Genomic DNA, 15,671 nt, shown 5'->3' with positions numbered 1-15,671 from the left:
AACGCTGATAAGCAGACAGAAGAAAGCCAAGTTAACTTTGGCTGTTTCAGCTTTGCTGAATGGAAGACCATTCTTATCTTCAGTAACAGCTTCTCCACAGCATCCCACATATAAACAAATTAGCTGATGGTTCTGGGTCTTCTGTCTCTTGACAGTAATATGGCCCATTGTTTTTCACAGAATGCTCACCTAGTCACTTCAAGTGTGGCTCAGGACGGTGTGTTCTGGCTTCCAGAAGATGTGATGGCCAGGCTGACTGTGATGATGACAGTGATGAAGAAAACTGTGGTATGTATGTGAGATGGCATTTTTCTTGAATGTACAGTAATAACGGGTTAAGATAAGGGACTGTGTTAAAAAGTGTCAACTGATAGTCATGAGTAGTGACAGGATTGAATGCTAAGACATTTACTTCGTAAATGATCAAATGGCAGGGTATGAATTGATAAGTGTTTTTCCTATTAATTCTATTGATTTTCCCATCATTACACCTCTATTTATAACCTTGATGACATATGCGCAAACCTTTAGTAAAAGGAGAAGCACTTCATAAATGTAAGGAATTATTTTATTATTAGGGATTATAAAGCAGTTGTCATCTATTTTAAAGTCAGAACAATAGTGTCTTTGCATATCATTTCCATGTTGTTAAATAGGCATCTAGATACACAAAGACAGAGTTCAGCCTCCAACGTTCAAATTTAATTGGGATTTATTTTCATGCCTTCTCTGATTTTGTCTCTGTCGGCAAGGGATAAAACTCTTCCTGACGTTTCTGCCTTTGAGCTCCAAAATCACCAATGGAAAGGCCAGAAATGCCAGGGGTCATTTAGGTGGAGTTAATTCCCATTTTATTTCCCTGCAAACCTTTGTACTCGTAACCTCAGAATGTGTCAGAGAATAGAAAACGGGCAATGCTCTTTACTAAGCAATATTCTGGAGTAAAGCAAAATGATTGAAGGGCTATCCAAAGAATAGTTTGGTTTTGATTATTTAGCTTGCTCTGCTTAGAAAAAAATTTGACGCTTTTTGTCATTGAAAGCACATACGGCAATACATCTTTTGAAATCATTTTATTCTTTTGGCCTTTGAAGTATGAAATATTGCCTTGCTCCCCAAAATGAATTTTCCATAGTAGACTTTGCCCTTCTGGTCTAGACAAAATGTCACAAGCAATCAACTAAAATCCTATCAGCTACTATAAATATGGACAAGTACATCTTCTAGAAAACTAGAGCTGTCAGAATGATGCTACAGTGACCAGGGGTGATTTTGTTAGGGAGGAACATACAGTGTTTTGAGAAGCTACTGTTGTTTCCTTGTTTATGGTCTTTATGTAAAGAAATAAATCAAAACTCATTGAATATCCCTTATGTAAGTGATTTATTGAGAATCTATTGGATTTGTTCATGAAACTATGACTTTGATGGGTTATGGTATTCTGAGATGCAATTTAAAATAGATATTTTACATAGTTGAAAGAGGTTGCATGATACTCTATTGGGGTGACTAGACCTAAATTTGCAGTAGGGGACTAAATATTTAAGAAATGTAAAAGCTTAGTTTCAAAAAGAGACTTATCAAGACTAAATGGTCTGAGTTCAAGAATATATTCTGCAAAAAAGAAATTCAAACCACTACCGGGTTTAAATGACCCTAAAATGTCAGGTTTCTAGTTAAATAAATTTTCTTCAATACTTCAATCACACAATTAAAGGCACAATGGAATAATAGAATACATTGTCTAATCCTCATCAAACACAAAATATTGATGGCACTACTCAGAGCTCTAGTTAAGGAAAGTTAAAAGTGAGTAAGAAATTAATACATTTGGAGTTACATTAACTGCTCCAATAGTAGTAAGTTATGAGAATACTCCTATTAAGTTTTCCAAAGAGACTGATAATAGAAATTTTAAGGACATTCCCCTTTGGGACGTATGCACATGTTTGAATGGGCATGTCTGATGCTCTGGGAGGACATGCCACTTAAAATCAAATAAAAAGGTCATGTTGAGAAGGGCCCAACAGAGGGCTATTGGGAGATCATCCAGTTCTGATTTTGCCTACTTGTTCAGTTTGTCTCTGTTTCCATGGGCGTGCATGGGCCCACCATCTGGTAATGCAACACCGGCTCCAGCGAAGCTGGGTTTCTCCCCAAGCTTCATGTCTTCCTGATTTATTCTGTCCATTGTGGAGTTGAAGGCACTTAAATGCTTGGGCTTAACTGAATAATGTGGCAATTAACTATTCACTCTCACACATCTGCAGCTCCCTCAGAACTTCTAATAACATTATTGGGTTTTCCCCTCAAAACCATACTTATTTAATTTAGTTATAATACAATTGATGTGTTGGAAATTTGCTTTGTATTTCTTTCGCACATCTGCAGCAGGAAAACATGGTAGCCAAAGCACACCATTTATAAATACACTGTTAAAATAGGTCAATTAGAATTTAGCAATGAGCAATGCTGTTCTGAAGTGTCTCCTGTACTTGTGGTAAATTTTTGTTGTTGAAGTTGTTTTGACTGTGTACCTGCAAATGTAAACAGTAGTTGAAAACATTGTCAATATTAAAAATGTTTTCAGCAAGTGTTTGGAAGAATTATGCGAATCTGAACACATCATTCCAGAATTGCTTCATGGGATGGAAGCCTAAAAGACGGGAGTCATTTGTAGAGTCAGCACTGTCAGTACAGAAGCACTTCATTGTCTTAAAGGATGGTGGGTTGTCATTAATTTAACATGTAGTATTTAGATGGAGCTATCTGTAAAACTAGCAACTTGATGAAACGAGTTTATATTCAATCTAACGTTTTCCAAGCATTGGTATCTAAGCAATGGAGAAAAAGTCAAAGATCTGGGCAAAGAAATGAACAAAAATAACATAAAAGAAAGGAAAGCTAAGGAAAATAACAACAGGATTATATGTGTGAGCTTTGGCATCACGCTATAGATCTGAGTTTGTGAGACCGAGGTAAGCTTTGCTAAGCCTGTGTCCACAATTTGAATGAGCTACCAGCAGGAGCAAGGTGGTACCTGGGCTGTGATGTGAGCAGCAAGTCTTCTCCATGGGGCAGTTAAATGAGAATAAAGCTACAAGTTTCTTTGTATCTACTGTAGAAATAAAACCCTTTATTACATGAATACAGCATCACAATTACTAATTGACCACTATTCTACATAAAAAGGTATACACCATATGGAAAAAGATTGACAACAACACAAATGTCTGACTGTCATTAAGTGCCTTTCTGTTTGTCTTCAAATGATTGAAAATCATTTCATCATCTATCTTTGATCTCCTCTTGGCCTCAAATAAAATAAAATCTTTAAATATAACCTGAACTTTTTCTCAGCATCAAAACCCCTTCAGGCTTTTGTTCAAAGCCTCTGACTGATATTTGTGAGTTTTAGAGCTTGATTTCACAAGTTTTCCAAAGACTATCCGTTTGGACTTTTTCATAGTATTTGTATAACTTCTCACAGAGAAGGGCTTAACTGGCATTTTTAGCACTTCAAATAGCCAGTCTCCATGCTTTTATGTCTCTCTGCTTGTGAAAGAGACTGACTCTGCTCTGTGACTAGCAGAAGACTGAGTGGGAGGCATTGTGTCCATATCATGTCACACACCCACAAATGTGCCTTCAGGATGAATCTTCAGGATGGATCTCTGATCACGAAGTAGGGTTTCATTTTTCCATGTGAAGGGAGAGGCATTTTTCTTCCCGTTAGATATTTTGCCACTTGGTTAACTGCTTTGCTATCTTATATGGCGTCTTCAGCAGGCAGCCTGGAATAGCAGAGAGTGCTCTGTGTAGACTTAGACTTGGATTTAAATCTTGGCTCAGCACTTAGAGGCTGTGTGACTTTTGGTCAGTCACTTAACTTCTCTGGACCTCAATTTCCTCACTTGCAAAATGTAAAGAACACACACTTTATCCTCTACAGCTTGGAATGTTTATAACATGCCTTATTCAGTCTTCAGAAGGCAATAACCAAGAACCCACTTGCCACGATGCTAGGAAATCCAGGAGGTGACTCCTGTCAAAGATCACCCCAGGGATCTCCCTTGGGGGAAGAAATCCTATCTGACTCGGTCTTGTCTCTGACAAACCAAGGTCTTATTTATAGCAGAGAAGAGCAGGCTGGCATGTCGTGTCCAAAGCATGGTCTGGGCAGAGTACCTGGTTCACACAGCAAACACGGGAAGGAGGGTGACGCCTCATCCGGAGGTAGTGCTTGTTTTGGGGTGGATGTCCCCATCTCCAGGATTACAGTCACCAAGGGGGCCCCCAGCCTGTAGGTTAGAGCTCTTTCTGTGTCCTCATCCTGCCTCTTCACAGGGTACTAGGCCAGCACATGTTGAAGAGGATGACATGAGGATGGTACCCTAAAACGGGGCATTGACTTAGGAATTGGGATGACTGCTGAGACTTTCTAGTTGAAGATGCGAGCCCTACGACCTGTTCTGGAGTTGCTGCGCCTAACAGTCAGGCCTGGAGTCCAGTGGGGAGGCAGGTCCTCTGTTTGGGCTGCCACCACAGGTGCTGGGGCAGAGACCTCTGTGGCTGTTCTTAGAGACTGGGGCTCCATCGCCCGGAGTCACATGCTCTGGGGGGGCCTTCACATCTGCTAGGCCTCAGCCTCACTGCTACAGCTGCTGTGATCCGCTCCAAGGTCGCATCCACAGCCACTTCCTGGGACAGATGCTGGCCCATGGTGGCTAGATCCAGACCATTCCAGATTCTGCCAGCTCCAGGACCCAGAATCACCTTGCTCCCTTCCCCATGTGACCAGCTCCTCCTTGAAGATATTTTTATTTCATGTAGCTCAAATAAGCAGATCTAGTGAGCAGAGCTACTTACCCTATATTTGCATAACTGAGAGATTCTTATAGTACAAGAAGCATCTGCTTTAGGGTGGTTTGCTCTCTTTACCTATAATGTCAACTTTTTGGTAGAGAAAAAAGGTGCTCCAGTTAGGGTGAGACCTGCCGTCACAGAGTTTTTGTGAAAATGAGAGAGAGAGAAAGTGAAGAACCTGGCAGAATGCTTAGCATAATTAGGGTGGCAAACCATCCCTGTTTGCCCGGGACTGAGGGGTAGTCTTAGAACGAGGGACTTTTAGTGCTCAAACCTGGAAAGTCCCAGGCAAACTGGCACAAGTTGGTCACTTCAGCAACACACCCTGGCCTCCGTGAGTGGGCTTTGTCATTATCTTCGTGCTGGGGTGGTTGTTATTCTGACATCAACAATTATTTGGTTTCATAACCTACAGCTGCATTAAACATCCCATCCCATCCATACCTGCTTTTAATTTTTAATGAAGTGATACCCTTTTCCTTTTAAAGCATAAACTTAAAACATAATTATACCAAAAATGTCATTCAGAGAGTGGTTTCTTCACAAAATAATGATACTATCTTCCATGTGACTGTCTTGACCTTTTCATCCTCCTTCATTTATGCTCACCATAACTCCACAAAGGAGGTATGAGGCCACACAAACTTTTATTAGAAAATAGAAGATACAGAAGAGCAAATTAATGCATGTAGAGTACTCACTTAATCTTTATAGCAACCCTATATAGCAGGCATTGTCATTATTATTTTAGAGATATGGAAACTAAAGGTCAGAGAAGTTAAGTAACTTATATTCGGTCACACAGCTAGTGAGATTTGGAGCTATGATTTAAATCCAGTGTCTGACGCTAAAGCTGTGCTTCCCTCGCTCTTACCCCTCCTGCACACTGTGCGTTCTCATTTTACAGAGCACTGCAACTAAAGACTCACACCTGGAGCCCAACTCCATCTTTCTCTGTAAGGCTAGATTTGGAGCAATTTATTTGTTTTCTCTAAATCTCAGTTTCCTCACTTATAAGAAGTGATCTTAATACTGACTTGAAGAATTAAAACTTGTATCTTGAATGTGGATTTGTAGTGGATAGTAAATGTTATCTCTTATTATTACCATTGCTATTTGTGAGGCTGCAGGCCTTATGTCCCAGAAGATCTACGTTTGTAGTCTTCCATCAGCTCATTCCAAATGTCCAAGTTCTTCTTGGTACTCTTAGGGAGGGTACCTTGTGAACAGTCGGAAAGACTCGCGCTGTTTTCTCTCATCCTCTACCGCAAGAGGTGTGGTTTGGAGCTGGGTAGGCATTGTGGGATGTCTGACCTCTGTCTTCATCTTCCTTGCTCTCTGGTAGAATGAGCCCACCGTGCCATTTGGCAGGAGCTGGGCTGTGGAGGGCAGACTTCGGGCTCCTTCTCAAATCTCCAGGGACCCAAGGGACTATCATTGTCAGAAAATCCCAGATAATGTCTGTATCCTCTGCTAGCTGAAAGCTCCAAATTATATCCCCATGAGTTCCTAGAGCAGATGTCCTTGGGCCTAAGACCATTCCAGCTATATGGCTCTCACTATTTATTGCCTATATCTTTGAATGGTGAAACAACGTAAATCTAATTTTAGCTCACAGTAAAAAGGTCTCTTCTGATGACTTATTTTGATAACTGTTTTCAATGAGAATTTTGAAAAAAAGCAGATTTTTTCTTTTAATGGGTTCCAAGAAACCTGAGTCAATCATCTACAAAATTCTATTTGTACTAGGTCAGATGAGAAATAGCATTTTTTCAGAAACTCCTTATTTGATGACTGCTTTGCATTTCACTCACCTTAAACTAAATTATCTTTTTCTTGGGACCAAGAAACTTTTTGTTTCTCACACAAATAAAGTTCCATTTAAAATACAGACATGTTGAGGGCCTGCTGTGGGCTAGCTGATGTTCTAGGCAGGGGGGTGAAGAGCACCCAAAGATGGATGCTGTATGGTCTCTTCCTTCACGCACCTCACAGCCTGGTGAGGGCCACGGAGCCAAGTGGAGTAACGAGAACACATTAGACTCTTGGCCTGTTTTAGTAGATGTAGGAAATGCACTGCATTTGAATCAAATAGGATTTATTAAGTTCATCACGTTCTTGCTATTTCATTGGCAAATTCAAGTTAAGTTCAAGTTCAAGCTTATAGTCTTGATCTTGTGCAAATTACGTTTGTTTCTCATATTAATTGATAAAGTTTCTACCCTTAGATCTCTGACTATACTACTAACGTAATGGTTTTCATACCTGGCTCTTAAACTAGTTTTGTAGGTATTTGACATAGAAAGAGCCTCTTTTGCTAAACACACAGATGGCCTCTCCATTTGTTGACTGAAATTACATTTTGAGATAATATGCATTTAGATCACTAAGTTTTGGCATATTTGCCTAAAAGCATAACTCATCATTTTATAGAGGACTCTTATGTGTTGGCAAATTGACTCAGAAAGCAAAAGGAATAGCTAAAGATGAACATTAATGTGTAATTGCTTTTGCATTTTTTCCCATTTCCCATATGTCACTTTTGACCTTCTCTTAGGAGAGCTGTACTATTTATATTGCAGTATGGAGATTACGGAGTACTTCTACTTTCTAAATTACATTTTCCATGGGATACAGGAGTCAAAACTCTTTAAGAAAACAGAAATCATGCCTTTATGTTGTAATTTTTCTTCATTGCTTGATCAAATTCATCGTTATTTTCACCTCCACATCTCTTGCAAATAACCTTTTCTTCTGTTTCCAGGCTGTGAAGAGAGAGATCTTTGGGAATGTCCATCCGATAAACAATGTTTGAAGCCCACAGTCATCTGTGATGGGTTCCCAGACTGCCCTGAAAACATGGATGAAAAAAACTGCTGTAAGTGATGGCATGAATTGGTTAACAGAACATTTTTATTTTAAACACTAATTACTTCTCATTTTGAATGTAAGCCAGAAATTTGGAAATATGTATCAAAAGCTTTTCATATGTTCAGACCTTTTGACCAAAACCCCACTTGTAAAGATATACGGCAGGAAGACAATCAAACGTGTGTTAAAATATGTATCCAATGATATTATTCTAGCATTATTTATTATATGGAAAAAATTAAAACACCCCAAATATCCCAAAATAGGGGGCATTAAATACAACCACAAAATGAAATAATATGTAAACATTAAAAATCAAATTAGAAGACTAATTACTCCTGGGTTCATTACATATCATTAGGTGAATAAAACAAAATATAAAGTATTAGAGGTACTATTGTCCTGAGGTTTGAAAGTACATATACTTACATATAGACAAAAATCAGAAGGCCATAATAAAAAGTTTACAATTATAATCCCTGGATGGTGGGATTAGTAAGTTTTTGTGCTTTTCTATCTTTTCTACGTTTTCTAAATGAATGGCCAGTAGTTTTAGAATCAGAAAAAAATATATATCTCCTAAAATGTTTTACGTACTAGTAACAGAAAGCCCGACTCAAACTGACTTAAAACAATGAAGACATTTATTATCTTTTATTATTGTCTATATCACATATGACTTAACATAGAAAAAGTCAATGTAGGTTGGATCTTGAGGCTGGATGTGGGAGTTGAGTACTTTTTCTGTGATTCTTTAGTTTGGCTTGACCTCTGGCTGGCTCCCCTCAGGGTCAAAAGATGGTTGCCAAGAGCACTGGGCTGCCATGCTTTTTTTTCCTTGATCATATCTAGTTGGAAGGAGCAAGAACCTCGCCATCATCTCTGGAACATCACTCAGGGATTCATTGAGATGGTCCAACTTTGAGAAGGGTCCCAGCTAGAATTCAAGAGCCTTTGTGTAAATTAGAAAAGACAAGACCTAAACAGCTGAATCGCAAAAAGAAGCGCCCCATAGGGACAACCAGTTAGAAAAAGATGCTGTTTCCTCCAGACCGCCCCTGTCCCAGGCAGGGGCACATGGCCTGGCCAGCAGGGTTTGGGCAGGAACTATTTTGCAAAGCACAACCCACAAAACCACACACCAAGACCCTGATCTTGGATTGTGTGTTTACTCCTGGACTAATAATTATATTCAGAAAAAAATAATTATAGTCAGAAAAATGCCATGTTCCACTTGAACTAATCAGGATCTTTCTCTGGAGCTGGAGTGAGGGGCCTGAACAAAATCAGGTTCCCTTAAAAAAGGAGGAAGAAAGGAAATGGGTGCTAGGCAGGCAATCGAGGAGTTTCACTATAATTTTAAAAAACCCAGCAGGGAGTTAGTATACGACTCAGAGAATCATTTCATAGTAGAGATTTAAAAAAACCCAATGTATTATCCATAACTGTGGACAGAGCTTGTTTTCATCCTGTGGTGACTTCAGTCTGCTCCTCCCCAGTGCTCTGCACATGCCACTTCAGATTTTAACCCTGTTCTCTAATCTTTGGGATTTCTGTCGCTCTGGGTACCACTTTCTAAATCTTGCTGTTAGAACTAGAGAATCTAATCACTTGGAGATAGTAATTCTGTTTCAGTGCTACTATTTGTATGTATCAACATCTAGGAAATGAGATTTTATCAATTCTGTTATTCTGGCTTGACACCTGTTTGGAGGCCTTGGTGACCACATCTTTTCTTCCTTCCATGCTCCTGCCAGCAAATGATAATGCGCATGTTAGTGATAATCACATTCTCTTCTAAAACGTTTCTGTCTTCTTGCTTATTGTTCCCTGTGCCAGCGTTTTGCCGAGATGATGAACTAGAATGCGCAAACCACGAGTGTGTGTCGCGGGACCGGTGGTGTGATGGTGAAGCCGACTGCTTAGACAGTTCAGACGAATGGGACTGTGGTAAGCTGCTTGTTCCTGCCATCTGCTGTGCACTCTAATGCCTGCCAGCCATCTAAGTGAAATGAAGCCTAAATGGCTTCAAGGATTTTACTAACCAAGTTCATCTGTTTTGCTTTACTATTATAACTGCTGACAGTGGTGATTCATATATATTATTTCCAACTCACAAAAAACTTCCCCCAAGTTACTTTTTTATTTGAAATATCTATATTATATGTAAAAACTTTTGGCTTCAAATTGTTAGAACCATATAACTGTTAGAATAAAATTTTTAAACTCTTTTATCATCCAGCTTCAACAATTATCAATAGTCTGTCATTCTTGTATTGGTGACACCTCCTGGAATAGGATGTCAAAGTGGCCCTTCCATCTTCCCTATACTCTTGCTCCAGATGGGACTTTTAACTCTCTACTCCTTTACGTGAATAGGACTTAAAGGCATCTCCCACCAGTACCACCAATGTTGCAGTTTGTAATCTTGAGTTAGATTAATTCTATCATCCCATCCTCATCACTCCTTCCATTCACTTGGCTCTTATTCCAGTCCTTTGCATCATCTGGCCAAATTATGATCATCATGTTGTGTTGTGATTAATTGTGCAGTGGTTCACAAATGATCTGTGATTTATTAAGTACAGAGGATGCTATTTTATAAAATAGGAATTAGTGCACATACCAAATTAATCCAAAATTAACATCACTCTCACACACTTGCATGCTCATATGCTCTCTTCAAAGGAAATGATATGAATGAAGTTACAACCAGCTCCTTATAATTATGCAAATCATTGGGTAAACTCAGAGGAATGGGCCCTACCTCTGGCCATCTCTAACTCACAAAAAGTTAAGAACTGTCTGTCTCTTTCACTAGAATTGTGGTTCTTTGAGAGCAGAGAACATTTCTAATTCATTTTTTTAGTCGTCCATCACACTGAGAGCAGTTGTTTGCACAGGGTAGATACTTACCAAATGGTTCTTAACTAAAATAAATAAAAATGAAGATATGTAAGTGAAGCAAAGTTATGTAAAGTTATCATCTGTTTTCATGAGAAGGAATTATTTTTGCTGAGGAAGATTCACCCTGAGCTAACATCTGTTGCCAATCTTCCTCTTTTTGCTTGAGGAAGATTGTCCCTGAGCTAATATCTGTGCCACTTTTCCTCTATATTGTATGTGGGTCACTGCCACAGCACGGCTGATGAGTGGTGCAGGTCCACACCCAGAAACTGATCGTGGGCTGCCAAGGTGGAGCACGCCAAACTTAACCACTAGGCAACTGGGCCAGTCCTGAGAAGAAATGTTTTTAATTATGGTTTCCCCCTCTTTTTTTTTCTCAGTGACCCTCTCTAAAAACGTGAACTCCTCTTCATTCCTGACCGCGCACAGATCTGCTACAGAACGCCACGTGTGTGCTGATGGCTGGCAGGAGACATTGAGTCAGCTGGCCTGCAAGCAGATGGGTTTAGGGTAAGGTCAGTAGTTTGTAGCACTGATGAATTTCTCAGAGGGCTTCGTGGAACTTGGCAATAATATCTTCCTTACGCATGCAGAGTGAGTTAGTCCTCTCAAGCAGAGCCCTCCAAAGCATGGGAAATGAATCAGGTGAGAGGACTGCCTTTAATTACGGGCACCTGCTCTGAAGAGCATGGGTTGAAAACCTACTTTGATGAAGTCTCTAAAAGTAAATGAAGTAATTGTATTTTAAGTACTTCTGAAATGAAATGCTTTCATTATTTGTAAAAGCATTAAGATGGTTTCCTCCGAGGAACCTGGTTGGGAAAATCTCACAATTTTCCCCCAAGAGGTTATTAAAAATTCCTTTTAAGCAACACACATTTTTTAATAAGTTGAGAAATAGAACTTGAAGTTGCTGGTATTTCGATTTACCTTAAGTAATGCAGGAAATGTAAAACAGGAAATAGTTCGCCGTTTTTGCTCCTTAGTAGAACGAAAAGGCACTTATTCTGGCTTTGATACAAATACACTGACATTGATACTTGAATACTTGCTCTTTTGTGGGGTTTTCTTTTTCAGTTCTATCAGGGATGGAAAGCAATAATTGAAGAAACTTAGAATATATATGAGTGTGTGTGTGTATATACACACACATATGTATTTTTTACCGCTGAGGTATGTGAGATTTGGGGGGAATGTAGAGATGGGAGAAATAAAAGATAAAAGAATTTTAAAATTCTAGAATAACAAATTGAGTGAATGGCATTTCCCAGGATTCCACTGAGCAAACTTAAAACAATTTTACAGTAATAAGCCATCCAATTGTGCGATAGCAACTAGCAGCACATTTTTGTTATCCTGGTTTGAAGAATTATGTAAATCCCTGCATCTTCAGCCCATTTTTCCCAGGTAAACACACCCATATTTGGAAAATTGAGTAACTGATGCTAATCTGTAATAAAAGAACTTTAAACTTTGCCAGAGTGGAAAAATTATATTTGCCAAGATCTATCAAATTATACTTCATTTTCACAACTTCCTTATTGTGTCTAAATGAAATGGGATATGACTGTGATCAGAGATAAATGAAAAGCCTTTTGAATGAGCTTTATTTTCCTCTCACCAAGATACAAGGTTATTTCTTAATATGAAAACTTGATTACATGACAGATAACTCCACTGAGAGTTCTGAGGGAAAGTCGGAGCTACAAAGATTTTACAACCAGAAAAATTCGTTTGGCAAGCCACTCTATTCTATTGCAAATAAAAGGGATCTTGCTTTAAATATTCTACTTTATATTTCTTCAAATTTTTTGCATATTGGATTTTAAATTTTTTATTGTGGTAAAATACATACAACATAAAATTTACCATTTTAACCATTTTAAAGTGTACAGTTCAGTGGCATTTAGTATATTCACAGTGTTGTGCAACCATTAACATTATCTGGCTTCTTTCACTTAGTATAATGTTTTTATGCATCCAGGTATCAGTACTTCATTCCTGTTTGTGGTGCAATAATATTCCTTTGCATGGATATACCACATTTTAAAAATCTATTCATCCATTGTTAGACATTTCAGTGATTTTCTCCTTTGGCTATTGTGTGCATATTGGATTTTTGAAAAAATTTCTTTACTCCATTTTTTCCATTTCCTTATCATAGTGGGAAAATGCCAGTTTAGATGTTTTTGGATATTTAAAATCTAAATTTATATTTATATTTTTTTAAAGATAACTTTATTTTATGGAAGGGCTAGAAAAATCTGAGAGAGCAGTATGTGTGGAAAACCATAACCATTATTTGACTGAGTTAATGGGTAAGTAGTGGTAAGTCTTCCAAGGAAATGAGTAGGGAAGATAATCTTAGTATTTTTGTACTTTTTTATTGCCTTCAAGTTTACTCTTCAGTTTACATGGGTGCCTCATGAATTGACAGAAATCTAGAGAGCCAGGCTGGGCAGGAATGAAGATAATGGGCAAGATGAGGACAAATTCCTGCCCTGGGATTGGGCTGCTTGGGAAGCTGCTCTGTTATCCGGTTCCTGGAGAACAGCTGCTGTGCTGCACATCCACACTTCTGCCGCTGCTGCCTCAAACTCTAAGTGACCTTACACCCTTGAGTCATTTCTTCCAGATTCAAAGTCCCTAACAGGAGGGTCCGTCTGGCCACAACTGGCCATTGACCTACTCTCCAGCCGCCAGAGGGAAGGGAAAGGGAATAGCTGTCCTTATTTAGCTTCTGGAGTGAAGTGTCCATTACACTGGCCTGCTTTCATACCTTCAAACATATTGTGCATCAGACACTTGAAGTTTAAAAACAATCCCAACTAGTTCTATTCAGTGTCTCCCTCCCATTGTTTTTTGAGTATCTGCTAATGGGCCTTGTACTTGAGTAGGCATTGTGTGGTGGATGTAAAGGTGAATAACATCACCAAAGAGCTTATACTGTAGTGGAGAAGACATGTGAGTAAACAACCAAGAACACAAAGTTAGAAAAAAATTCCAGACTTTCTGCCATCTGAGAGCGGTTCCTTTATAGCATAGCACATGGCATGCCTATTAAAATTGTATAAGAAAAATATTCAACTCTAATATTATCTTGATACTATAATATAAATTCATTAAATCATTCATTTCTTCATTCCCTAAACATTTATAGAGAAAAACATTGTAGTATAGTGTCCAAAGCTAACACAGTCTAACTCCAAATAGGTTGCTCATCTACTTGAGGGAGTACATTTTGGAGCTAGTTCATCAAAAATGCAGGACTACACCAACCTACGTTTTGCAGAGATTCTACTGAAATGCTTTCATGATACAGACAGTTGATTAAAAACACCTGCACTTCGAGCTTTTCAGACCCAAATTACGCCATCCATGTCTAATAGCACAAACGCTAGGCTCTCAACTAAATGCTTGTCCAAATGAGAAGATTCAGAGTTCTTTGCTGAATCTGAAAAACTTTTTACCCCATCTGCATGAATCTCTAGAGTTTACCCCAGCTTGGAAATATGATGACTATTTGATTAGACAAGGGTATAAATCAAACCCCTAAATTCTCATGACAGTATATTGACTTTGCTACCTGCGCATCCAGTATCAAAAACATATGGACATTTATTTAATCAGAATTTAGACTGCCCTCTAATACTTGCCAAATGCTCAGTTGAGATATCTGGTATTTGAGGAAGTTGGTCTAAGGGAATGTGACTCTTTGTGTCTCTTGGCTTCGCAAGCTTTATCTCTATATAAAGTTAGATCATCTGGAAATAGGCTGTACTATTTTGGCAAAAATTCCTTTATGGAATTAGTTGCAATTTGATTTTATGCCTTAATCTTTTAGAGTTGGTCAGTAGAAGAAAAATTCTTCTGAAGAATGTTTCTGTGTCTTGGGCAAAACCACAAAGACAGAGTCTATTATATTACCTAAGAGTCCCTGATATAAGGATTTACGTTGTAATTTTCTCCTAAAGTGTACTCCCAGGAAAAAGTTTCTAACTTCAGATTTCATTTGTCGTGTAAGAACTATTTGATCCAAGATGGTTTCCTTGTTGATTGACTTCCATGAAGCACGAAGACAGGTTCAGTCTTCTGTAGTAGTAAATCTAGTCCAGATTGCTACTCTTATATATGGAAACCATGGAAAAGAAGCTCAAAACCTTGAAGTAATTTTTAAAAATTACAATATAATTCATATACCATAAAACTCACTCTTTAAAAGTGTACAAATCAGTTGGTTTTAGTATATTCACAAAGTTGTGCAATCATCACCACTGTCTGATTCCAGAAAATTTTCATCGCTTGGAAAAGAAACTCCATGCTCATTAGCAGTCACTCCCCATTTCTCCTTCCCCAAACCCATGACAAACACTAATTTGCTTTCTGTGTCTATGGATTTGTCATTCTGCACATTTCACATAAATAGAATCATACAATGTGTGCCTTTTTTGTCTGGCTTCTTTCACTTAGCATAATATTTTCAGGGTTCATCCATGTTGTAGTATGTATCAGTACTTTATTCCTGTTTATGGCTGAATAATATTTCATTGTGTAGATATAACCACATTTTGATTATCCGTTAATCAATTGATGGACTTTTGGGTTGTTTCCATTTTTTGGCTCTTATGAAAATGCTGCTATGAACATTCATATACAAGTTTTTATGTGAACATATGTTTTCAATTCTCTCTGGTGTATACTTAGGACTAGAATGACTGGGTCAAATGGTAACTCTATGTTTAATTTTTTGAAGAACTGCCAAATTGTTTTCCAAAAGGGCTACACCATTTTATACTCCCACCAGCAATGCATGAGAATTCCAATTTCTCCATATTCTCACCAACATTTGGTATTGTTCATTTTTTTGATTGTAGCCATTATCTGCCTAAAAGGGATCACTCTGGTTGTTATATTGAGAATAGGCTGTAGGAGGGCAAGGACAGAAGCAGGAAGACTACTCAAAGGCCATCAAAGTAATGCAAGTGAGAGATTTTGGTGACTCAGATCACTAAGGTAGCAGAGGACAT

General features: G+C 38.4%; 1 protein-coding gene across 1 annotated transcript in view; it reads left to right on the top strand.

The window, feature by feature from the left end:
- The window catches only part of CORIN (corin, serine peptidase), a 220,990-nt gene that overhangs the window by 173,098 nt on the left and 32,221 nt on the right, over positions 1-15,671 (top strand). The window contains exons 13-16 of the mRNA XM_004419037.3: positions 181-288; positions 7,631-7,744; positions 9,577-9,687; positions 11,025-11,154. Coding sequence (XP_004419094.2) covers positions 181-288; positions 7,631-7,744; positions 9,577-9,687; positions 11,025-11,154 — 463 coding nt within the window. The remainder of the gene's footprint in view (positions 1-180; positions 289-7,630; positions 7,745-9,576; positions 9,688-11,024; positions 11,155-15,671) is intronic.

This window comes from Ceratotherium simum, chromosome 8, assembly GCF_057802395.1.
Source record: "Ceratotherium simum simum isolate JZ-2026a chromosome 8, ASM5780239v1, whole genome shotgun sequence".
NCBI classification, from domain to species: domain Eukaryota; kingdom Metazoa; phylum Chordata; class Mammalia; order Perissodactyla; family Rhinocerotidae; genus Ceratotherium; species Ceratotherium simum.
This window is presented reverse-complemented; position numbering and strand designations above follow the sequence as displayed.